Raw genomic sequence first — 25,176 nt, 5'->3', positions numbered from 1 at the left:
TTGCTCTCGACACCGTTCCGCTTAGTGTGGCGGCGCAACCCTTGCGCTGGGAGGCGACGCTCTGTAACGGGTGTCCGGAACCGAATGGCGGGGGCGCGCGCGCGCGCGAGAGAGAGAGCGATTCCCAACCCTCGGCTACGCCGCTTGCGCAGCGGCTCGTCGGAGGCGAGAAGCTTCAGCCAGCGCCTTTCTCCTCCTGCCGCCACTGCGCCGTTGGCGTAGCATGTCCCAAGATGGCGTCGCGGTCGTCGTCGTTGGCGGCGGTGGCCGGAGCGCTGGCGGCAGCTGGGGTGCCGACGTGGGAAGAGCTGAGAGGGGGAGCGAGGCGGCGGACGGCGGGTGGTAGCATTAGGAGCGAGTAGCGGCTGCGGAGAGGGTTTCCCCCTCCCTCTCGGCTGGTGTGTGAGGCAGAGACTCTCCGGGATAGCGGGTCCCCGCGCCTCCTTCCCCCACCCCCCACCCCGCGGTTGGGAGATCCCGACCTTCTCCCGCGCGGAGCCGACACCCGTCCCCCTCGCCTGCCTCCCTCGTGGGTACTCCCACCCCTTCTCCCGAGCGGAGGATGATGAAGCTCAAGTCCAACCAGACTCGCACCTACGACGGGGACGGATACAAGAAACGGGCGGCTTGCCTCTGCTTCCGCAACGAGAGCGAGGAAGAGGTGAGTGAGGGAAGCGGGCGGGCTGCGGCTGGAGGTGGGGGAGCGCGAGGCGGGATGGGGGTGGTAGTGGTGGGGGGGGGAACTGGGTGGCTATTCAGGGGGAGGGGCGCCAGAAGAAGAGGCTCCCTAAGTGTTGCAAGTGGGGGGGGGGCCGGTTAGCAATGGCACACCCGACATGTAAGGGAGGCGGGGTATCAAACGGGAAGCTCCGAAGGAGCCGGGGGGAGGGGAGATGGGGGAGGAGGCTAGATGGGGCTGCTGAAAGAGGGGCAGAGGATGAGGAGATGGGTGGAGCTTGTGTGGGTGTCTATTCTTAAAGGATTCGTAGGGTGCGAGCAACTCCCTTTCCCCAGACGGAGCTTCCCCAGACGGCATGCCGCAGTTTGAAGGAGGACGGAGGGGCTTCCTCCTCAGTGGCTAGTAGCGAGAGGAACATGCGGTTGTTACTAGGCAAGAAGTGACATGACGCCTCTCATTAGCGCCTGTCTCCTGTCTGTGAATCGTTTGGTGCTGGGAGGTGGCGAGACACTTCCGAGAAGCAAAGCTTTCCGTTGTTTAAAAGCTCTGGCTGCACACTTTGCGCCTGGGGCCCAGGGTGGCCAGATGTCCAGTTGCACGTTCGGTATCTGCACCTTTAAATAGTTATACAAGCTACACTTGATGAAATTCTCCTTCATAAAAGGTGAAAGAGGGCTGTTCTCTTTTGTATCTGGCCATCTTTCCCGGAGCTCAGGAATGTGTGCAATGTAGACAACCTTAATCTCCTAGAGTAAGTTCCTGTGTAAACGAAGGGGGTCCTCATGGGAAGCGCTGAATTGTTACACGTCTGACCTTAAGTCTCCAGAGGCATCAGAATTAAACTCCCAAGACATAGACAGGCAGGTGGTGCAATAATTTATTTCTAGGGGCCAAAGAGAGGACAGTTGACCAGGGTTTCATACTTTTACCTCTACATCTTTTACGTGGGAAATGTGCAATCCCATGTATGTTTTGGTAACTTCCTCAGTGTTCAGTTTGGGCTAACTTCCAAGTAAAGTATGCATGCACATAGGATTGCAGCTTGAAGGGGAGTGGCACAAAGAATCTGAAGTGCTAGCCTCTAGAAATTATGGTTAAAAGATCAAAGGTTGTGTGTGCGCGCAATTGTCGAAACAAAAACTGTTGTGGCTCTTTTCATGTAAAGAATGCTATGCAACAAGTAAATGGTTTAGATTGCAAGTTTTTGGGAATATTGTCCCACTTTTTCTGCTGCTAAAGTTCCATGTGAATTGATTGGGCTGTATATCTAATCTGTACTGTTAAAAAGAATGGCTACTAATCTTCTTGGTCTTTAAAAACCAGAAGCATGAGTAAGCAAAACATACAATGGTACAGGGTAAGTATATGATTTTTAGTAGGAAAGTAACAGGCAAAATCAAATTATCAAGAGCACCTCCTGATTTCTAGAGTCGCTTAAATGATGTGGATGAATGAAGGAATAGTTTTCTCAAGGCACAATTAAGAGGACAAGAGAGCTCAGTATTGTGATGGGATAGAAATGAGGAAAGCATGCAGAATGAAAGATTTAAAACAATGAACGGTGACATGAACTGGTGTGGCGTGGCATGGCATGGGATTTGGCAGTGATCTGCTACCACCATGCTCAGCTAAGCACATCATATGACATGGCAGAAAGAAATTTGATTCTGGATTTATAAAAAGAAACTGGGATAAAAGGAACTGGTTACTTGCCAGAAATTGCCATTAGAGGGGCTAGTGAGAGAAAAAACGGGATTGAGAGACTGGTTATCCAGACAAGTCCCACCCCCTCCCCACATATTGAAGGGGGTAAACTTGCATTTAAACAGTTTATTTCAGTATAAAATTTAACACATATTTTAGGTTAAATATCAATATATTCCTGTTAAACTACATCTTAGATGTACATTTTATTTAAATAATCTAAAATTTATATAGTGTTGAAGTGTTCAAAGTGCTTAACATACAAGTAATATGTCATTAATCCTTTCAATAATTTTCTAAAGCAAGTTAAATTTGGTTATCATCATACTGCAGATAGGCAGCTGAGGTTAAACGAGAGAGCAGCTTCTCTTTACCTACATACTAACTTAATAACTGAGGTGAGATTAGAATTAAAGATTTATGGAAGTCCTAAGTAAATGTAGTGCAGTGTAGCAGCTTTCTTAGCTACCACTTAGAACTCCCTAAGTAAATTCTGTTGGATTGGGGTTGTCAATGCAGGTTTTTCAGTAGGCTCCAGTAGACTTCCAGGTAGTCTCTTGCAGTTTGGACTGAGGAATTGGGTTTAAATCAGCAATTATGGGACATTGTTGGCCTCCCCAGTCACCTGATCTTCTGGACTAAAGCTTGCAGTATTTCTGCTGACCATCTGCAGGAAGGCTCTGTAGAGCAACAGATCATGGTCAGTAATTCCCTCTGCCTGCAAGCTGACTTGGTTGCACAGGGAATGTGGTGCCTGGGCCTAGTTGCTGGAAGCTGTTGGTGGATAACAAGGCACCAATATTATGTCAAGTTAGTTTTACTCAGTTTTCTGTTACTTAAGTTCATTGTGTTGGATCCAGATTGCTAAAATTTATTTTCATTGAAAACAATAGCATTTCATTTAGTCATAACTAATCAGGCCCTTTGATTTCATTGGGACCTACGTTAAACTAGAAGTTAGTTTGAATCCAATGTATTGTCATTCCCACTATATTTGTAACTAGAAAAAATTGCCACCAGGAAGAAAATGAATTATTATTTCTTGCACTTATTAGCTATTTTCTACTTTAGACGTTCCAAAGTGATCTGCATTAAAATCACAAAGCAAAATAACAATAAATTCAGTACAATAATATTAACATATCAAAATCTAGAATAAAAGTCAAATCAAATCACAGAATCAATAAAACCCAGTATTTCTTATCTTACTTTATCTTTAATGAATTCAGTGTGACTTACAGAAAATTATTAAAATAATAAAACTTCAAATTACAAACCAACAGAACGAAAGATAAGCAATAATAATAATTTATTTATTAATTATACCCTGCCCATCTGGCTGGGTTCCCCCAGCCATTCTGGGCGGCTTCCAACAGAATATTAAAATACAATAACCTAAATTATTATTAAATTGTCTATACCGCCTTTCACCTGCGGATCACAGGGTGGTTTACAATATAAAAACACAAAAATACATACCATAGTAATACCCGCCAACAGTTTAAAAGGTCATAGATAGTTTAATCAATCAATTTAACCCCAGCATAAAGAAAAGTGGAATGGCCTTTATTGTAGCAACTTAAAATCAGCAAATGTAAAATCAGTTTATTCAAAGCCTTTTTGAAAAGGTTTTTGCTTGAGGCCAGAAGGTGAGCCTTCCTGGAGTGGTCATTCTATAAGGTTGACTTCATTTCAAGAAGGCACTCCTACACTTCAGTTGGCAGAGGCATACAGAAGTCAGTGTTAGAAACTGAGATATGAAAACTAGGAGCTAAATGGCACCTTAAACCTAGGTTATGGGCAGAACCATGAAATGTCTTTGCACACCTTTTTATAACAAGAATACAATGCTGAAAAGGAATGAACTGCAGCTAAAATATTATGTTCATTTTTCACATGGTCTAGTCCTTCCCCTACCCACCCCCTTAATATTCTTGAGATGGTCTCTTCTCCAGTCTTCAGAGAGTACCTGGAAGTGGGGAGGTAGAAACAGGTCCTACTTTCCTTCTACTTTGCAGTTTTAATCTGAAATCTTAGGCGCAGTACTGCACCCAGAGCTCAGAAACTGCTCACGCTAAGGAAATTCCCTGTTGCAAAATGTGCATAGAACAAGGGAAGTTTCGAACATTGACAGAAGTAGGACGTCAGATGTTGAATGGAGTACATGTTCATTCATGTACAAGTGGAGGTGATCCTGGAATCCCAAATTCAGGTAGGTAGCTGTGTTGGTCTGATGCAGTCGAAATAAATTAAAAAAAATAAAAATTATCCAGTAGCACCTTAGAGACCAACTAAGTTTGTCCCAAGCCATACAGCAGCATAAAGTTAAGAACCAGTACTTTCAACTGAGCACAAAATAAACAGGCAACAATGAACCACTCTGACTTTTTCAAGAAAAGGATAGTCATTTTAAAAGTACTAATAAGGCAACCAAATACAGGTCATAGCCAAACAGAAAAGGGTATTAGACAGTATTTCCACCATTTGGTGGAGAGGTGGGTTTCATATTTAACAAACACATACATATAATCAAAACTGTTGTGACCATTATTCCTTTCTCTTGTTGGGTAATGCTACAATGATTTGGCAGTGAACAATATTCCTTCAAGTGTTTTCATGTCTTATGCATATAGGTCAGCCGTTCTCTAAGAAACCTGCCTATTGGTATGCTATTCTACACAGGTTTAAACCAGTAAAGTTGTATTTCAGTGAGCCAGTAACATTTCTGGCTTCATAACTGTTTATGTGGCTGCAAACACATACAGTTGGTTCTGCTGCTCCCTTACCTTTTTGCCCCTCAAATGGCTTGGAGATCCTGGTTTGTTTAAACCTGAGTTGCCTGTTGGGACACTGGTTTAATGTCCATTTACTGAACAGGATATTAAGTCAGGATTTCCGTTCTGAAGCTGGTGTGTGAGAGGAAGAGGGAGGAGTACTTAGGCTCTATGATTGTTCTCAACTTTGTGAGCCATAGATTTATGACTGGGATGGAGAACCTTCAGCCTCCATGCCATGTGGTCCACAGCCTAATTTTGTGGCAAAGAGCAGAACATTCCATTGAGTTGTTTTTTATTGCTTTCTCTCCTTGTAAGACAAAGAGCTTTGCAGAGAATGAGACAAACCATGAGGGATGAAAAGTGGGAGTAGAAACTGCTCTGTGGGAGTGGGAAATAGAAGAAAATTGAATGGCCCAATGCAACAATTGAAGGAGGCTTGGGTCATGTTTAAGCAGTTTATGAAGCATGGGCGTAGCCAGTGGGGCAGCTGCTCCCCCCATCAAGTAAAACAATAGAAATACTTAACTAACAGACCAATCACATCGTTCTGCCACCCTAACAAAGTTCTGCCCCCCCCCAAAAAAAAATCCTGGCTATGCCCATCTTATGAATTCATGAATTTATGAGATTCAGAAAAGGACATACTACCATGGTTAGCTATCAACAGCTTTGGATAAGGGTCTGTCGGGTTCTTGTCTCAACTTGAAAATAGGGGCAGCTTTGAAAGGGTTTGACATAATGAAAGGAAAACAAAGAGGAGGTAAAGGAGGAAATGTACCTTAGTAGAAACTGCATCTATGCACCACAGCAACAGGGTTGAGTTTTACATGATCAGCTTTAGGACTGGTCCAAGCTAGGTCAAATGATATTCCCTCCCCCCCCCTTGATATAAATGGGTGGGTTTGAAGAGGTTCCCCACTTCTAGTTTATGAAGCCAGGAATGTTATGCCTGAATTAGCTCGATGAAGGCACAATTCTTAGGCATTTGTGCCTGAAATAGGTAACTAATATCATAACTGAGAGGTTGGCAATGCCTTTGGGGTGGGTCCAAGGTCTGTGTTATCACATTGTGGGTGGGGGGATGTTGCCATTAAGTGTCATTGATACTTATATATTTTCAAATTGGATTGTTCCTGAGACAACTCAGCACATTACAAAAAAGTGATAAATTCTAATACACCCTAATGCAATCTTATTTTGAGCATTGTAGTGTTGGGAAGAGGAAGTAATCTTCTTAGCACTTAATCGTATGGTGAGATGAAGAATCCTAACCAAACTGAACTCATTTAAAATGTGTTTTTAAAGTGTGGGATCTTGAGATAACTTTGTTTCCAAATATGCATTTTTCCATAAATAAGTTTAATATAGTTTATCAATAACACATTTTTGATGACTAACCATCACGATGTTGCTAACACTAACACAGCAATTTTAACAATCCTAACCAGTGGTGTCGGTGGACATGGGGTATTAGACTAGTCTCCCGGGAAGCTTCTGCCCGGCTTAGTGAGGAAGGTGTGATGCTTAGATGGGCCCAAGAGCCTTCCCACCACCTTCCCAAAGCCCACCCGGCTTTGAAGGAGTAAGATCCATTGAGTATAGTGGTGTTTACATGTGAAGAATTGTTCATAGAATTATGCTGCAAATATGCAGTTGTTGGATCAGGGTAGAAGGCATGCTGTTCAAAAGATAGTGAATTTGGAACTTTATTGAATTATGAAATGAAAAGTGCTTTTGCCAGGAAACCAATGAAAGTAAGTGTATTCCGAAAAATGCCAGGAGGATGAGAAGTTGATCAAGTTTCATGGGAACAATAATAGCATCCATCTTTTTTCCTCACAACGAATGAACTATTGTTATCTTATACTTCAAATAGTATTCTGCATTTTAATGTGTTATCTTTATAGCAATTTTAAATCTTATTGTTGGAATCTACAAATTAAATCACATGTTACAATCAGCTTGAGTAGATACTAGAAAGCAGCAGTATCTACTGTAGAATTGGAGTACAAAATCCAAATGGAAACAGTCTAATTCATAATGCTTCTCATGTAAAACATCCTGGACTTGTCAGCTGAAACTTCATTGGAATTTGTTCTTTGTTGTTTCAGTTCAGTCTCACATGGTACTGGGGTGTAAGTATTCTTTTTTGTCAAAAAGTATCCTTCTCTAATATAGACACTGGAAAACAAAAAGCTTTGGAAATCTCCAGTGAAATGTAAATATTACAAATTTACATTGTTGCAAACATAAGCTATGGTCCACTTTCAGTCTTTTCAAATTGATCCTTGCAAATAAGTTCATAAAGTTTACTACAATAACGTGTGTTCTGACCACTCACATGCATGCACATTAAGTCACTTTTGGAACATGAACAGTCTGAAAGTGGGGGCTGCATTTTTAGCATCTCACAAAAAGTTTACTTACCCCTGAGTTGGTGAGGCTCATCTGATAACACAAACTTGAGCCTTCAATATCGTTGGCCCAGTTGGATGAAATGTTCTTCCAATAAAGATTTGGCAGGTGTCCTGATATTAACTTTTAGACATTTGCTGAAAACTTTTCTATGCTGCCAAGCATACATAGACAGTTACAGGAAGGGAATCTTTTTTTTAACAGCTGCTGATCTGTGATTCTGGTAGTTTTTGTGGTTTTTATTTATATATGTTGTATGCGACTTTATTTTTTTTGCAAAATTGCACAATTATTTTTATAATGTTTATTCTGCCTATTCATAAGTACATGTGTTTGAGACATTCACAATGTAAAAGGAGGAGACCAAATATTATCATGTTCAAATTTAGAGGTCTTAATTTTGACAGGCTTCCAGAGAAGTTGGCAATTCTCTCTTTCGTGAAATAAAAATGTGTCAGATATGGGTACCTTATTTTTAAGCATTAAGCAAAAGACTTTTCCATGCTAGATAAACTATTCAGATTCTTAGTATGAAATCCTAACCATATCTCCTCAGAAACTTCACTGGGGCTTATTCCTAAGTAAGTGGGATTAGGATGGAAGCCTTAGGGCTGTATCCAATGCTACATGGACACCCTCTTCTCTCTCCATGTGGCCCCAAACATAGAATGCATAGATGATGGCCCTAGGTTTGGGGGGAAATTGCCAATCTGATTTTGAGACCCTTCAAAGTTGAAGGTTTGAGGCTTTTCCAGAAAGTGACATGTTCCCATTATTATATGATTTTTGAGAACCGAAGAACAATTGGAGCTTTTTTGCTTTTTAGCATATTCTGCGGTTTAAATATTACTTCAGAATGAAAAACATGACACAACTCAATTGCTCTTTTAAAAAAACAAAAGAGGAAAGCAACTCCTTTACCCGCCCGCTTTTCCATTCTGTGTATATCGTTCATACAAAGACCTGCTTGTTAAGCTGAAGGGAGAGAATCAAACTGTATTTTCCTCACTTTCCCCCCTTCCTTTGTTCCTGACAGTTCTTCAGTTGCTTTTCATAATACCAGATACCTGAACTCACAATGGGTTTTAAGAAAAGGGAACAAAAAGAGTGGTGGTAGAATTGTTAATCAGTGTTATAAGAGAGATCCCAAAATAAAATGATTTCATTACCCTTTTTCTCAGAGTTTAGTAAAATTGTTGGGAGGGACTTGGCAGATTGCTTTTACCACTTTCTCAAATGTGCTCTCTTTCTTTCCTATTTCAGTAAGTAGTAGTACGAACTGCAAGAAACAAGCCGCCTTATTTCTGCTATACCTATGTCATTTGCTATTGAACTTTGCCAGAAGCTCCTCCCCCTCCTTCACTCTTTCTGCCATTTGATCACTTTGCTGACAGGTCATGGGAGTGAAGTGAGTATTAAGATCCAATTCCTGCTTGTGTTCTCACACAGTCAGTTGAGCAGTCTTAATCGGTTGTATACACAGTAGGATGCCTCTTACACTTCCCCTAAAGATTTAGAGAAGTGCTATTTGAATTTTTGTTCTGTGGAGTGTTTCAATTTAGCAGATTCCTCCAGGGAATGATCTATGCAAAATTAAAGTTTTTAAATAACTCTGGGTGAGATCCAACATCAAGGCAGTGGAAGCAACCTGGGACTTCCTCATCCTCTTCTACCTTCTGCATCTGTAATCTGCTCTGGAGAAGGGGAAGCCCTGTTTGTGCAGGCGAAAGTGTGTTGCGCCAGTGGGACACCACTGTGGAATATCATCATTAACAGTATGCTGAGCACATACTTATTAATATGTATTGCATTTATTTGTTGCTTTATACAGAAAGATGGCTCAAAGCAACTTAAAAACCAAATAAATTACAAAAATAGCTAAAAATTGATTTCCAACTATATAACAAGCAACATAACGTACTTAACTGTCTGCAGTTCAAATCAGTGAGAAGTTAATGCTTAACTTAACTGGATCATGCCCTTGCTGTTTTCTGAATAATTACTTAATTAGAGCATTGCTTTCAGAATTTAACTGCTGAGTGGTTTTCACTGAGAAATAGCATATATGTTTAAACTTATATGGAAATTTGAAAATCAGTTTTGCAACAAGCTTTTCTCACCCCATGGATTTTACCAATTTCAGAACTCTGTTGCATGACCCTCATAGATGAAGAGACATCAGAGGGTTCCCCTTTTATAACCACACTATAGGTTAGGACACAGGATTGTGACAAACCACCTGACCATAAAGCATTAAGCTTTGATATGTTGGTTAAGAGTTCCTCTGTAGCAGGCTTTTACTGTAGCCAACAAAATGAGAAAGGCTTCTTACTCCAGCAGGTTTTCTTATGGGCTGAAATCTTCTTTAGCAGTATATGCTCATGGGGGTGAGTAGGAATATACTAGTGAAAATATTGATGACAGGCCCCTAACAGTTATTGATTCACCATCTTCTGTAAATGGATCTAATTCTTTTTTAAATTCTCTAACGATCAAGCTTTGGTTTAGAAATACTGCATGGTAGCATTTCCTGGATTATGTCAGTTCAGATTGCATATTTGAATGCTTCTGTAAGTAAAACAAATGCTTGCTGCAAAGAGAACAAATAAGTCAATGAGAAGGCTAGGCTGGAGTCCTCCCCATGACAGCCTTTTATGTGAAGCAAGTTTTAACATAGGAGAGAATTCAAACAAATGAGCTGCTACGCAACTTGGGACCTTTATATAATTCAATCTTTATACTGCATGCTTGGCTTCCTCCTCATGCACCCCTGACCTCACATTAGTCAACATTTTGTAGAAGGGGGAATGCTATTAACTCTGGTTTTATTTTAGGGTAGGATAGTGGTAGTGGTAGTGTAGTGTAGTTTAGTGTAGTGTACTAGTCCAAAATAGAATTTTTCTTTTACCAGTTGGATCTTAAGTGTAGTTGGAAAATGTTGAAAAATGTTGTGGACAGCATTTTGAAAATCAACTGAGTAGGCCATGTAACATTTAACCATTATTTAGTAATTTGTGCATGAGCCTCTTTGAGCTCAAGTTCCCTTTCTTCTTCCTGCATGGGCAGGAAGACTTTTGCTGAGTTAATTTTCATTTTCAAAGAGTCTTGATTTAGTGTTGCATACCAGCTAGGGATCCTCCTTTACAACAAGTAATGGCTAGTTGCAACCAGAGAACCAGACCATAGTTTTAACTGGATCACATGTGTCAGCATGCCCATTGATACACCAGAAACTGATACTCAAGAAGATTGATGAGGCAATTTATTTTGCTTTAGAAGTCATGCTGAGCATTCCATAGTAAGTCTTGTATGAGAATTTGACGGCCTTACAGGCCTAAATGCTTTCTATGAATTTACCTAGAACGAGATTTAGGTTGACAAATTTGTGATCTTTGTTTAAATAACACCATTTTCATATTTAACAACTCCCAAGTGAATACCATGAGGCTTAGTGAGTTGTTACTTCTGATTCTTTTTCATTAGTTTCAAAACTACATCCTGTGCACTACATTGAAAAAGAAGTTTGCTGTATGTATCATATGACCATTTCTGCAGGGATAATGATGCAATGAATTCATTCAGTTTTTCTTCTGTTCTATGCATTCTTCAGCATTCCTATTTTTTTGTCATTTAGTTGTTTAACTGCTTCTGACTGATTTCTGCTTCTGCTTTCCTTATACTGTGTTCTCACAAAAATGTGTACCAGACAGTTGTATATAGACTAGCTATTCTCTCATGCTACCCTTTTCTCTGCAGGATCCCATAGCAAAGTAATTAATTATACATAGGTGAACATCCTGTGCACAATTTGTTGCATATAAATCAGTGTAGAATTGTATTGTATTTTGCCTTAGATAATGTTATTCAGTTACATAGTCTTACAAGTGATTTTTTAAGTGTTGGGAGTCTTGGAGATCTTGGAGACACTTTGACTTAGTAAGGCTTGTACTCATTTCATAAAGTTATCCGTGATAATCCAATTATTTATTGACTTTGTGCTAGTGCACATTCTGAAGAGGTGGTGACAGGCACTCTAGCTGAATGATAAGTCTGAAAATTTTTATCAAGCTTATCTAAAACCAAAACATAAATCATGAAGCAAGAGCTGACAACTGGGCAAGATAAATAACTCAAGAAAGAGAGGTAAAAGGTAAAGGGACCCCTGACCGTTAGGTCCGGTCGCAGACGACTCTGGGGTTGCAGCGCTCATCTTGCTTTACTGGCTGAGGGAGCCAGCGTTTGTCCACAGACAGCTTCCGGGTCATGTGGCCAGCATGACAAAAGCCACTTCTGGCGAACCAGAGCAGTGCACGGAAACGCTGTTTACCTTCCCGCTATAGTAGACCTATTTATCTACTTGCACTTTGACGTGCTTTCGAACTGCTAGGTTGGGAGGAGCTGGGACCGAGCAACGGGAGCTCACCCCGTTGCGGGGACAAATGCAAGTGTCTATATTGTGGATTATGGACATGGCTATCAAATTGTTGTGGTGGGACGTGGGTGGTGCTGTGGGTTAAACCACAGAGCCTAGGACTTGTTGATCAGAAGGTCGGCAGTTCGAATCCCCGCAATGGGGTGAGCTCCTGTTGCTCAGTCCCTGCTCCTGCCAACCTAGCAGTTCAAAAGCATGTCAAAGTGCAAGTAGATAAATAGGTACCGCTCCGGCGGGAAGGTAAATGGCGTTTCCATTTGCTGCTCTGGTTCGCCAGAAGCGGCTTAGTCATGCTAGCCACATGATCCGGAAGCTGTACGCCGGCTCCCTCGGCCAATAAAGCGAGATGAGCGCCGGAATCCCAGAGTCGGTCATGACTGGACCTAATGGTCAGGGGTCCCTTTACCTTTATCAAATTGTTGTAGACGTTGAGACTATTTATCTTTTCTTTCGTAGGGTTGCTACTGAATTATCTCAATTGGAATTTGAAATAGATTGGGAGTTCTGTTGTTATGAGGGTTCAAATCAGTGTTGCCAAGAGGGTAGGGAATGGATAGAATTCTACAGGATGTGGTATTAGTGTGTAAAAAACAGCCCAGATCCAATGATCCTCAGATGGTGGAGAAGTCAGGCCCAGGCATCTTCACTTGGTTGCAAGTGGTTGATAGCCAGGTGCAAAATGCGCCTGGCACCTAGCTAATTTCCAGTCCTGGATGGGAGCAGAATGAAATATGTGACAGATAAAAAATGAGATGGTCAGTATATATGATGCAAGCCTGATGTAAGCATATCAAACTTGAGTACCTGAAAAATTCATAAGGCATTCTTATCTACTGCTTGGGGGAGCCAATATGTAGAAATACAGTGCTCCAGTAGTAGGAACTGAATCCTGTTGTGCTATATTTGGGACTTGTGGAGCTCTTTCTGAAGCTGGGAAATGGTGCTACAAGGGGGTGGTTCAAGTATGTGCTCTACTGGCATAACCCTTCATCCTGAAGTATGATGTTGGTTTGTAAACAGTTTAGATAGTAAGTGGGGCAGTGCTACATCACTGTGCTTAGTTTGAGATACTGCCTTAGGTAAAGTAGAACAACCCTAAACCAGGCTATGTGGCATACAGATGATTTTGTTACAGATCCTGATTTATGGTCTAGAATTTGGAAAAATAACAACATTTAAATGTTATCCCTTCAGGACTTGAAAATAATGCGAATTCATTGGTGCCAGCATAAAGTTGTTAGGGCTATCCTGCCCTTTTTGAGAATTTTCTTCACTCGAAGAACTTTCCAGCCCTTTTTGAACTCATTATAAGCCTTACATTTTGCATTTTCACTTTTGTAATAGTCTGTGTTGTGACAGCTTGTTTTTACAGCATTCTGTTCAAAACATGCTTCCTCTTTAAGAAATAGTACCTCTTATGAATAGGCTGGAGGGTTGCAAAGAGATTTTCATTGTATCTTGCTACCTTCCTGGGGTTGCTTTTTTTCCTGGACTAGAATAGAACTCTTCTACCACACCAGAGGAAAACAAACCTATTTACAAGACCCTAGAAGAGGAATAACCAACTTGGTAGCCTCCAGGTATTGTTGGACTAAACTCCCATCAGCCCCTACCGGAGGTCTAAGTGGGGGGGGGGGCATTTAAGGTTGGTCAGGGGGACGGATGGAGTTGTCTTAGTCTTCCATGCTTGCATCTGGCAAAGATTCCCACTCATATAAATGCAATATTCAACTTGGAATGGACATTCAGTGATCAAATAGTTCCAAATCTCATAGGTAAAATTGCCTTATAGAAGAGTTACTAGCCAAATAAAGTATCCTATGGAATTGAATGGGAGGATTCAAACACACATGTGCAAGGGCACTTGGATCAAGAGCTAGTGCTGGGACCCTTTCCTGGGGCTGGTGCAGTAGCAGTTACTTAATACCACACTATTTATCTCATATGCCTTGCACCCCACAGCTCAATTTGAACTTTTCAGATTCCAAACAGCAGTTCTGATTTGCGGCTGAATTTCTGAATTATATGAGACCTCTTTTCTCTTCAAATTTTCTGTTTTAACTTGAAAGAGTTTCATATACTTATTTCCTTTAGAAGCTCTCCTGGAGAGTGTGGGATACAAAACTGTTGACCATAAAAAGTGTGCCTGCTGTCAGAGAGAGGTAAAGGCACAATCCACCTGCTGGACAATTAGTCTACAGAAAGGGCAAAACACAACTTGTCAGTAAGACCAAACTTTTATGTAGCAAAATGCAACAAGCCCGTGTTCTGCAGCATAAATTACTAAATTAATGTGCATTCTTCCATTGAAGGATTTTGAGTCAAAGTGATAATACAACCAAATACAACCATATCTTTTGCTCAGGTGACATAAAGGCCTCATTCATAAAAAATGCTAAAGCATGGTTTAGCGTTATGAGAATGTGCTTGTGCAAGCATCAGATTCTCACCCCCCCCTTCTTCAACGGCTGCAAGAATGAGTTTGGAAGGTTTCACTTATGCTTTTGACTAAATGTGAAAGGGGACGAAACCTCCAACATTATTTGGCTTCTTGCAAGTTTGTTCCAGATCTTCAGTGTGGATAAAGATATATGTATGTGTGCAGGATAAATGCTATGGAACTGGCACATGGATTTACTTTTTCTGAAGTGGTTGTTCTGAAGTGGTTGTCTGAATCTATTGTAATCATATTGTCAATTTAATAATTTATGTTGAAATCCCCAGAGCAGCTATCTTCAATCCCTTTGATAATTGTTCTGATGGAGTTCAACATATTATAAGAGTCGTGGCAGGAGTTCGAAGTACCAAGTGCCAGCAGGAATTTCTAGTTGCAGGGAATGGCAGGATACTCCAACAATGCTTTTAGAGTCTCTAGTCAGGGTTAGGTTTACTGCCATATTTTACTGGGAGAATGTGGAGGTAAAAGTGACAGTAAGAGTATTAATGTTTAAAGAATACTGTCATAGAACACCTCTTGAAAAAGGAGGTATCTTCAAGTTCCTTGGTGTAGTATGTCTGTTAATAACATGGAATGCAGGAGGTGAAAACAAAACAGACTTGCTTTTCCTGTTCAGATTAGTTCTTCTGAAGAGCCTGATGCACCCCTTGAAGAATGTCTTGCCTTTTGTTAAGACAGCTGAGCCAGATGCTCAACCAGCTGGTGTCCTCACATAGAGGGCCATGATGGAAATGGTTGGACTCTTGGGCCTACCACCAGTGGAAAGGTGGATTTTGAAACCAGGTAGCCTGCCCAGGCACTGTTGATGAGAAATTCTCCCCCATTGCTCTTGGTAATCAGTAGGTCCATTCCCACTTGAGGAAGTCTGATACAGCCTGTCCCTCTGGAGTGGTGAGTCAGGTTGCACTTCCAGGATAGTGGTGGAGGAGGCGGTTGCCCTTCTCTACACACATTCCAGCTTGTCAAGATCCTTCTTAGACTGTGGTGCCCAGAACTGGACACAGTACTATAGAAGTGGCCTGACCAAGGCAGAATAGAGCAGTAGTGTTACTTCTTTTGATCAGGACACTGTACTTCTTTTGATGCAGCCTAGAATAGCATTAGCTTTTTGCTTTGCTGCCGCACCACACTGTTTGATCTACAAGCTCCTTTAGTACCCTTGGGTCAGCTAATTCATTTAAATTCATTGAATTCATTTAAAGTAGCTAGGTGTTCCCTTAGCACCTCTTCTTTTTATCTTGGGCTTCAACTCCCTTCTTGCATTGTTTATTCTGGTATCACAAGGTTGGGCACGCTTTTCTTTGGGGTGAAGAAAGAGGCAAAGTAGGTGTTGAGCAGTTCTGCCATGTCTCTGTCACTGAGTAGCATTTTTCCTTCTTCTCCCCAAAAGGGATATACTACTTGCTTATTTCTCCAAACATAGCTGAAGAAACTTTAAAAATTATTTTTAACCTCTCTTGCAAGCCCAAGTTCATTCTAAGCTTTGGCCTGCCTGACCACCAGTCCCTGCAACTGTTGACTACTCATGTATACTCTTCTTTCATGATTTCTCCTTTCTTCCATAGAATTATAGAGTTGGAAGGGACCACAAGAGTAATTTCTTATACATGCTCTTCTTACATCTCAGCTCATCTGTAAGCTTCATATACAGCCATACAGTTTCTTCGGATGCTTACTTGTTGGGATTGTCTGCCTTTGTGCCTTCAGTATGTCGCCTTTAAGAAACTCCCATCCCACTTGGACTTGCTTTTCTTTGAGTATTTCTGACCATGGGACTTGACCCAGTAGTTCCTTAAGCTTTTTCCTTTGCCTGTGTATAATGAAGCTCAAGAGGACATGATGACTCCATAAGTATAGAGAGAAGATTAGTAAAAAAAGAGAGAGATTTCTTATAGGAACTTAACCCCCCCCCCCATCAACAGCATTCTTTTGTAGCAAGATTGTATTCTGAAGTTGGGCAACCATATAGTGAAATAATGTATATATGCAAGTACTCTGTTTCCCCCCATGTAGGTGCTGTTAGTGAGCAGTAGTCGTCATCCAGATAGATGGATTGTCCCAGGTGGTGGTATGGAGCCTGAAGAGGAGCCTAGTGTGGCTGCAGTGCGGGAAGTTTGTGAAGAGGTAAATCTCCAAAACTTGCTTCAGACCTAAGCTGTTCGTGCTGCTTATCAATTTCTTACTATTTTTCCTTGGTCTTCTCAAAACAGTCCCTCTACTGAAACAAATCTCTAACCAATTAATAGTGTTATGGTTTTATTAACTTTTTATGAACAAAACTCATTGTTAGTTCCATCTGTGAGTTGAGATGGATACTGCTGTAGAATTTGCCCCAGTACTCATAACTATAATAGTTATTATGATGCAGGGCAGGGATTTTCGAATACTTCACTAAGTACCTCTTTCAACAGATTGTTAATAGTATTGCCAGTTGACTTCAGGCACTGGGGTCTAGAGTTCGTATATGTAGATATGTACTGTCTCTTGGTGATGTGCTTCCCTCTAATGTAGCTTTGAGAGGGTGTGGTGTGAAACACCAGATTACATGCATACATATGTGCATTTAACCCCTCGTTTTCTTGGCCCAAATTTTCTCTCACCCCTCCCCTCCCCTGCTGGTTTTAAACACTTCATGATGTCCCTTCTCAAAGCCGCTTAACTCACAAACACTGGGGGACAGATAGCAGCTTTGGGGGCAATTGTAATCATGAAAATTACATGAGGAAAGGATTAAACATCCTCTACCCTAGTGCTGCTATCAGAAGCCAATCCTCTCTCCCGACCCTCCCAGCTGTTTTTAAGCTTTGGATCTTCCATAAGCTTTTTCCGTCATAGACCTTCTACACCATGTGTAATTTGGCCCAGACTGAAATATTGAGCTGTAACTTAGAACATTAAATCTTTCTTTCTTGTCTTTGAATTTCTCACAGGCTGGAGTGAAAGGGACATTAGGAAGATTAGTAGGAATTTTTGAGGTAAGTATAAGCATTTTGAAGAATTGATTAACACTTTTCTCAATGGCCCTGTTCACACATCCCTGTAAGCTACAAACAGTGCTTGGAATGAACTCCTTTGGTTTGGCAAAGTTCACTTAAAATAGTTCCTATAATTGCTAGGTGAAGTGAACATGAATTAAAAGTTGCTTTGCAAAGGAATTCTAGTTCAAGTTTGTTCTCTTATCTGTGTTTTTGACTCTTTAGACCAGGAATGCAAAACTACTTACAGAAGGATAAATTATAACAGGGTTCCTACCAATGCCAGTCAGCTGATGACTGCTGTCAGTGAGTCCCACTTACCAAGGGACAATCAGAAGCTGGCTATGTCTTTACCTGCCCCATAACCCAGTGTCATATATGATGTTTGATGTCAGGTGTGGGACAGGTGGGTGTGATTTGAAGTCCTAGTGGGCTGGAGGTTCCCCTCCATCATCACTTATGCCTTACTTTCACTTGCAGATGCAGCCATTGTGGTATCATGCATGTTACATGATTGAATTTTGAAAACGTAGAGCATCCACTGAGACAGATTGTTCAATTTCCCTATGTTTGGTAGGTTTCTCAAGACTGAGGAGCTAGAAAACAGTAACGTTTGGCAAGATGTCAGGGCAAAACTAGTAAAAATTATGTTGGAAATGTTTTGAATTGTTTTGTGTTGTAACTACTTTTGAATCTTCATCATTTATCTTGGTAGGGCTTTGCTGTTGGTGGAAATGTTTTAACAATATACCTATCCCCACTTTCCTTAAGAATAAACTTTTGCAGGTGTTATGAACCTTGGAACCTAACTTTAATGTTGCTCCTCCTTTTAGAACCAGGACAGAAAACACAGAACATATGTTTACGTACTTATTGTCACAGAAGTATTGGAAGACTGGGAGGACTCTGTGAATATTGGTGAGGCACTTACATTCATCTGTATTCCTGATTCTCTGTAGGATTGTAATAGCAGAATCATCTCTGTATTAGATTCAGCATTATATCAGGTGTGGAGACTGCAATCCTCTCACCCTTTCTTTTTGGCCCCCAGGCCACACTTTTCACTAGCCCTGCTTCACACCCTCCTTTACTGCTTTTGCCTGGCATCTTGAACTCTGGTAGATGTTGCTTAACCGGATGAATGTAGGGGTGTGGGTGGGTGTAGCAACCTCTGATTTTTGTGTGCCTGGAATGCAGCCAAAGAATCACATTTGATTCTCTGTCCACCTACTGGGTTTTTTTTAAAGTAGAAAAGGACAACCATCAGCATACAGCTGCCAAAATACTCGTGACTTGTCAGCTCTTGTCAGACTCCTTAATTCCAGCTTCCTGTAAAAAAAGACAGATAAAGAATTCTAGTACTGATGATTTCAAAGAGAATTTGATTTAAAGAACTGAACAGTCACAAAGAGGGCTAAAAACCAGATTTTGGAAGTGGAAGAGTCTTAACTATCTGTTTCCATTATTATTATTATTTTGCAGTATCACTGATTTTTTAATTTTAGTTTTTCCATGTTTAGCATGTGTTTTGAAAAGGAAATTTACTTTAAAAAAGGGGGGAAGGAAATTTACTAATTGCCCCTCCTATATCAGTCTCAAATCGTTGCAAAATTCATATTAATGTATTATTCTTTTCATCCAGTGTTTCTTCATGCCCATGTTTTGATTCACTTTTCTGTATGACGTTATACATCCTGTAGAATAGCATATTACTTAGAAAATTGCTTCTTACCAAATTTATTTCCCAGCTTCAAACTAACCACAGTCCTAACCTTGTTTACTTAGATGTAAATCCTATTGAAATCAGTGGGGCTTATTCTCAGATAAGTGGAATTAGGATTGCTGCCTAAATTATTTACAGAATGGAAAGAGATGCATATATCTCTCAATGAACTTCACAGGCAACACAGTGATACACAGTTTTGCCTATAACTTTCCTTCTCCCATTGATTTTCTCTAAGAAAAGTGAGCAGCTGCATTCTGTTAGTCTCAGGAGCTTCCTTACTAAATGCACTATTTTCCAGCTCATTCTCCTTTAGAAGAAACAAGTGAGATCTTGGGTTTTTAAATTTTTTTGGAAAATATTTGTTAAACTAAAGATTTGCTGTTGTAATGTACTGTAGGGCTGAAGAACCTTCCTCCTCCAAGCGCCACATTCCTATGGAGAGCTGGTTATTGGGGACAGCATATTGGCATGACTGGGGCTAAAGCCCAAAGTACACTAACAAAAGATATACATCCCATTCTCTTACCTTGCTTTTGGGCTTCCCATAAGCATCTGGTTGCCACTGTGAAAACACAATGCAGGAGTAGATGGGCCATTGGCCTGAACTAGCAGACTCTTTTCGTGTTCCTCCCATACATGTGCTGATCTGCTGGTAGGAGGGAGACCGCTCAAAGGTGGGGAAAGGAGAACCTGAAGAGGGTATGAGGTTCTAGGGAGAGGCTGGTGGGGTGGTTGGGAAGGCCTAGCATTCAAAATTGAGCCCACAGGCTAGAGGTTGGTCCATGTCCCCCCCCCCCCGGGTTGCATTGTGTGAAGTTAATTGTTACAATTGTATATTGAAGAAGTGAACATTCAGTGAGTCATCGTATCACAGGTGCCATTGAATTACTGTGTGCTATTGCAGTGCATTTGCAGTAGGAATAGGCATACTATATGTCTGTGGAAATTATCTATAGAAGGAACTATAAAATCATCAATTGCTTTGCTGTGTTACTAATTTCCCCCTCCCTCTATTTCTACAGGAAGGAAACGGAAATGGTTTCAGATAGATGACGCCATAAAAGTTCTGCAGTATCACAAACCTGTGCAGGCTTCATATTTTGAAACCTTGAGGCAAGGCTATTTGGCTAACAATGGCACCCCTGTTGTGACCACATCATTCTCAAAGGAGAGTGAACTGTCCGACATCAGATGACTGAAGATGGTCTTTTGAGAGAAACAGATTTTGAAAAGTAGACTGAAACTTGGATTTCCTTTTCTCCCCTCTTCTTGCCTCTTTCACATGCTTCCTCTTGTCAGACATGACATCAGCGGCAGCCTTTGGCAGAGCAAATATTTGAGTGTTGCATTCTAGTGCAAAGTGGGGTTTTCTTGCTTTTTCTTGGATATGTATTTTGTAAAACACATATTGTGCATGAAGTGCCCCTTCCCTATTAACACAGTTTTGACAACCTGAAAGTCAAGGCTACTAGCTTCACCTCTGCCTTGTCTTCTGAAATGCCCCTGTGTATGTTGTCCCAGCCATAGCTAGGCCTCTTTATCCTTTCAGTTAAAGAAGGCTGAAATGTGAGCTCAGTTCTTTTAAGTCTTAGATTTTGTACAGTAAGGTGCTGTTGAGATCTGTGTGGTGGTCACTTTCTCAGCGCATGCGTGTAACCTTTTTTTAGATGGAGAAGCCTAACACTTTGATTTTGCGGGATTTTTTTTTTTTTTTAATGAGCTGCTTCTGTAAAGGAGGGCTTCATAATCTTGTTTGCCTTTTGTTTTTTTAAAGAAACTTATTTTGTGACAGTGCTAGTGGCTGGGCCGGTTTGACTCCCTGAACCCCACTCCCTTGCCCAAATTTAGAACAGTGACACTCAGAGGAGGCGGCCAAGTTACAATACCCTGCGAGGCATTCTTGGTGCTCCGTTCTTTCTACAGGTTCAGTCAATATGTTGATCATCCTAACAATGAACAGAAACGCAAGGAATTGGTCACCACTCACTCAACAGCATACGGCCTCAGAAACTAAATGAATTCCAGCCTCAATAAATAGGAATCAGGGATTCAAAACGAGTTTAAAAACTAGTGAACTGAAGCATCGAGCCACCGATGCTGTCTGCTGGTGTGGAATTCTTTCTCTTCCTGCTGCATACTGCTGATATCTCTTCTTGTCCACATGCCTTACACCCTACTAAACTGGATGTTGTAATTTGTGCTACAACATTGGATTGTACTTTTGAGTGTCACTGCATGGTGGGACAGTTGCATTATGTCCCTGAAAAGAAGTCACAGGGAAAAGCTTCAGGTGTTCAATCTCCTTTGTAGCATTGCAGCACTTGTAAATGCACCACGGAGCATGCTCAAATGTAAACTTTATCCCTCAGTGGCAAAGGTACAACTGGCTCCCAAGCAGAAATGCTGATGTGGAGAACTGTGTCATTTAATAGGATACCTAACCTGATGCATTGGCACATGTCACATGTTTGTTTCTATTGATGTATGTTTCATGCTGTCTTGATTTGCCAACAGTGTTGTCTAGTTGGGACAGGGTTTTGGAAAGGGTTGTGGGAGGGGGTGGGCCTGGGGAAGGTTTGGGGAGGGGCATTAGTTAATCCCTGGCTTGGGACAGGACCTAGTTGCTGTATTTGGTGACTTCTTCTTTGTCAGATTATAGCCAAGATGTGAAATTAAACCTGCAGTACTCTTATTTAATTTATCATTATCTCTTCCCATTATATACTTAACAACATAAAAAATATATGAAATAGTCATGCAGCATGAAGTAAAAGTATACTTTCTACTTTGGAAAGTTGCTGTCAAATTTGAGATACAATTCTGTTTATTTGCTTGAGTTCCCTATTTTTAGTGAATGGGATAGCATTCCATAGTGTGGGATCACAATGGCAAAAGTGAAGCCAGTGATCACTAATGCCAAAAGTTTTTACACAGGAGAAGGCTGAGAGGCATTATTCAATGAGTGGCTTAAACGTGAATGTCTAGAAAAAATCTGAAATTATGCTGCGCCACTTCGCTGCCCTTCATCTTAAAAAACAAAACAATAAAAATTTAATTCAAAGGGCTTGACTAGTGTCTTGAAGTGTACAATATAATTTCTCGTACTACGCTATATGTGGCACTTTCCAATATAGCAAACTGTTGCCTTCAGCTAAGGCGTTTTGTGTCTCATTGAATAGATTAGGCATGAAAGATTGAAAGAGAACTGAGATGCCTGTAAGGGTGACTGCAGTTTTAATATCTACAGCATGCACACTTTTATAAATAAATAAAAAACACTCTAAAATGTTTTTATAGGGCTGTTAAACTGACAGTTTAGAATAGAATATCGTTAATGATTTGCTAACAGCATTTTTTTGGGGGGGGGTGTCCAGGAAAAATAAATTGTGCCAAGAAAGTAGTTTAATGTGGGATGGATTTATGCTGTTAATTCAACTGCAGTGAGTGGCTGATGTTTGCCTTCTTAACTGGAAATGGAAGATGCAGCTCCTGAGGTTCGAATAGTCTGGAATTCTTCACCAGTTGTGTATTTTAACCCAGTCCTTGCTCCAGCTTATTAAGCCTCACCTTTTCACCTTCTATTAATGCACTATAGAGATAAGTCTACAGCTTTCCCAGTATCTCAGGGTATTCTGTAATTAACAATTCATGAAACTTCCTTAGCAAGATAAATGAAAATGTCACCACATCAACTCACCTTTTCCGAGCATTTCTAATTACACTGGAACATTCTGCATTGGCAAACAATGCATCTAACATAGGGTAAGTTATGGGGTGTTTAGATTCAAGCACAACAGTACTAAGAAGGTAGACTGATCCTCCGTTAAGAGTTAAGAAGTCTTAATTTAGACTTCCTGCTGTGCTTTACCATAAAAATGCAGCTTTCTTTGGTCTCTAAATCCAAAAAGCTTTTAGATTTATATACTGTATTCAGGTACTGCTGAAAAGGGAGGTGAAAATGCTTAAGAATTATTTCCTTCCAATAAGCTTTAGATTTAAATTGAGGCTGAGCATCCAACATCCTGAAGACTGCATCTGCCCCTCCACCTAACCACCTGTGCATCCCATAGACCTTGGGAACCCCAGCTTTTATTTTATATGTAAATTTCTAGTCTTTAACAGTTGCAGAGAGGAGGTTAAATCTTTGATTGCAAAAATAATTGCTGAACTTGTGCACTTGAGTCAGACAAATGCTGGTACATCATGAGCAGTGTGATAGATCTGTTGATACATATTTACAAATAATTTGTTCTAAGTCCAGATTTAATGCCAGTGCTTAGTGTATTGTTCCTCATTTAGGTGAGGTCTATGTTGGTTTTTGCATTGAAGCAGCCCTACTTAAATCAGGGTTCTCTCTTGCTGCTTAAAACTAGTTTTGGCAGCAAGTTTGCAAGTAACTGCTGGGTAATCTTCATGAAGCTGAAGCACGGTAGCATTGTGAGTGAATGTACAACCTCTGCTGTTTTTCCAGTATGGAGAGAGATGGATTTTCTTTGCTGGGAGGACAAAACCAGCTTCAGGCTCTCTGCAGTTTTATCTGTCATCCTGTTGCGAAAAACGCAATAGTGATTTTCTAATGACATCCCTTCTGTGTTTCAGTGTCATAGATTAGAAAGTGTGTGATGTAGAGTAAATAGAATACGCTGGAGTGTTTTGATGTATCTAATTAATATTTTTGGGTTTAACCTTGAATTAGCTCCCATTAGATATAGGAAGAAAAAAATCTTTGTATGAAAGTTTGACCTGAAATTACCGTCATTATTTTAGATGCAGCATAGCTCTTATTTCCCGAAAAACTTTATACTTGTTGTTAGCCATATTCTTGTAATCACACCCCTCTGTCGCCAACTCTCCTTTTTTCTAAGAAGCCCTCATTTTGTTAACTAGTTTAAAATTTTGCCAATAAAGAAATGGAGTGCCATTCTATCCTAGTTAGTGGTTATACTAGAACTTACAAAATAAGAGATTGTTGAGCTGCTTGTGTTCTGGGGGGGGGGGGGAACAGCTTAGTTAATTCCGAGGCAATTAAAATTTGGCTTACCCAGCCCTCTGAATACCCAGACTTACTTCTCAGCTACCACCTACCCAGCCCCTTCCCTCTCACTTAACCATCAGTCCCTCAGCCTGACTTGCTTTGCAAGTATGGCAGGTAGCAGCAGTGGGCTGTGGAGTTAGGCAGGGAAGAGATTTCGCCATGTCCCCTTTCTGGCCTATGGTGCACTGCACAGCCACAAATAGCTCTGGGGTACAGAGTTTCCCCAAGGGCTGCTGGAAGGGTGGAATGCTTACCTCCCTTCCTTTCCTTAAAGCTGTAGCTAGCTGCTGCCACCTATATCAACACCATAAAAAGGGCTGAAGGGAAGAGGGATGTTGGGGTGTGCATGTCTGTGGGCAGGTTCAAAAGACAGGAGTTGAGAGAAATTTGAATTAAAATTTGATCCAGAGAAGAAGTTGGGGGTTGCAATCCTTTTTGTAAATGAGCATTACACAATTTGGAGGATGAGCCTCCTAAACCTTGTTCTTCCGAGCCAAGAAGTACAAGCTCAGCAAACATAACTTCTTCCAACTTTGGTGTCGTTTTTCATGAAAGTAAGATAATTGATGAAATTTGATTCAAATTCCTGCTGATTCTGAAATCAGATTCCTTAAAATGAGTTACTCTTTAAGAATTATAATTGGAGTATGTATTAGTGAAAAATTCCAGGAATCTTGTGTGGTGGTGACTGAATTCACCTGTTTTCTAACATTAAAAGTGCAACTTGCCTGAAACAGGAAAATAACAATTTAAATCAATATTGCGCATATTTCATAATGCTTTGTCTGGTTTTATTCATCTGTCAATATGGTTGTATCCAGACACCGGGCGTTGTACTCTTTTGGTGGTGGGGTGGGGGTAGCGTGTGTGCGTGAGAGAGAGAGATGGCAGTGTTGTGGGCCTGTTTTACACTGGAGTGGTATGTAGGTATGTATGCTTTAATCTCTGTAATAAAGAAGCTGCTTTTGAGTACTA

General features: G+C 40.9%; 1 protein-coding gene across 1 annotated transcript; it reads left to right on the top strand.

Annotated features, from left to right (window-relative positions):
• Positions 1–241: 241 nt before the first annotated feature.
• On the top strand, positions 242–25,176 carry NUDT3 (nudix hydrolase 3). Its single transcript, XM_082226895.1, has 5 exons — positions 242–661; positions 16,479–16,589; positions 17,396–17,440; positions 18,274–18,358; positions 20,189–25,176. The coding sequence occupies exons 1-5, from the start codon at positions 563–565 to the stop codon at positions 20,359–20,361; spliced, it is 513 nt and encodes a 170-aa protein (XP_082083021.1). The 5' UTR covers positions 242–562; the 3' UTR covers positions 20,362–25,176.

The sequence above is a fragment of the Podarcis vaucheri genome, assembly GCF_965113315.1.
Source record: "Podarcis vaucheri genome assembly, chromosome: 6".
In the NCBI taxonomy this organism is placed as follows: Eukaryota; Metazoa; Chordata; class Lepidosauria; order Squamata; family Lacertidae; genus Podarcis; species Podarcis vaucheri.
Note: the sequence above shows the minus strand (reverse complement) of the source record. Positions and strands in the feature narration are given on the sequence as shown.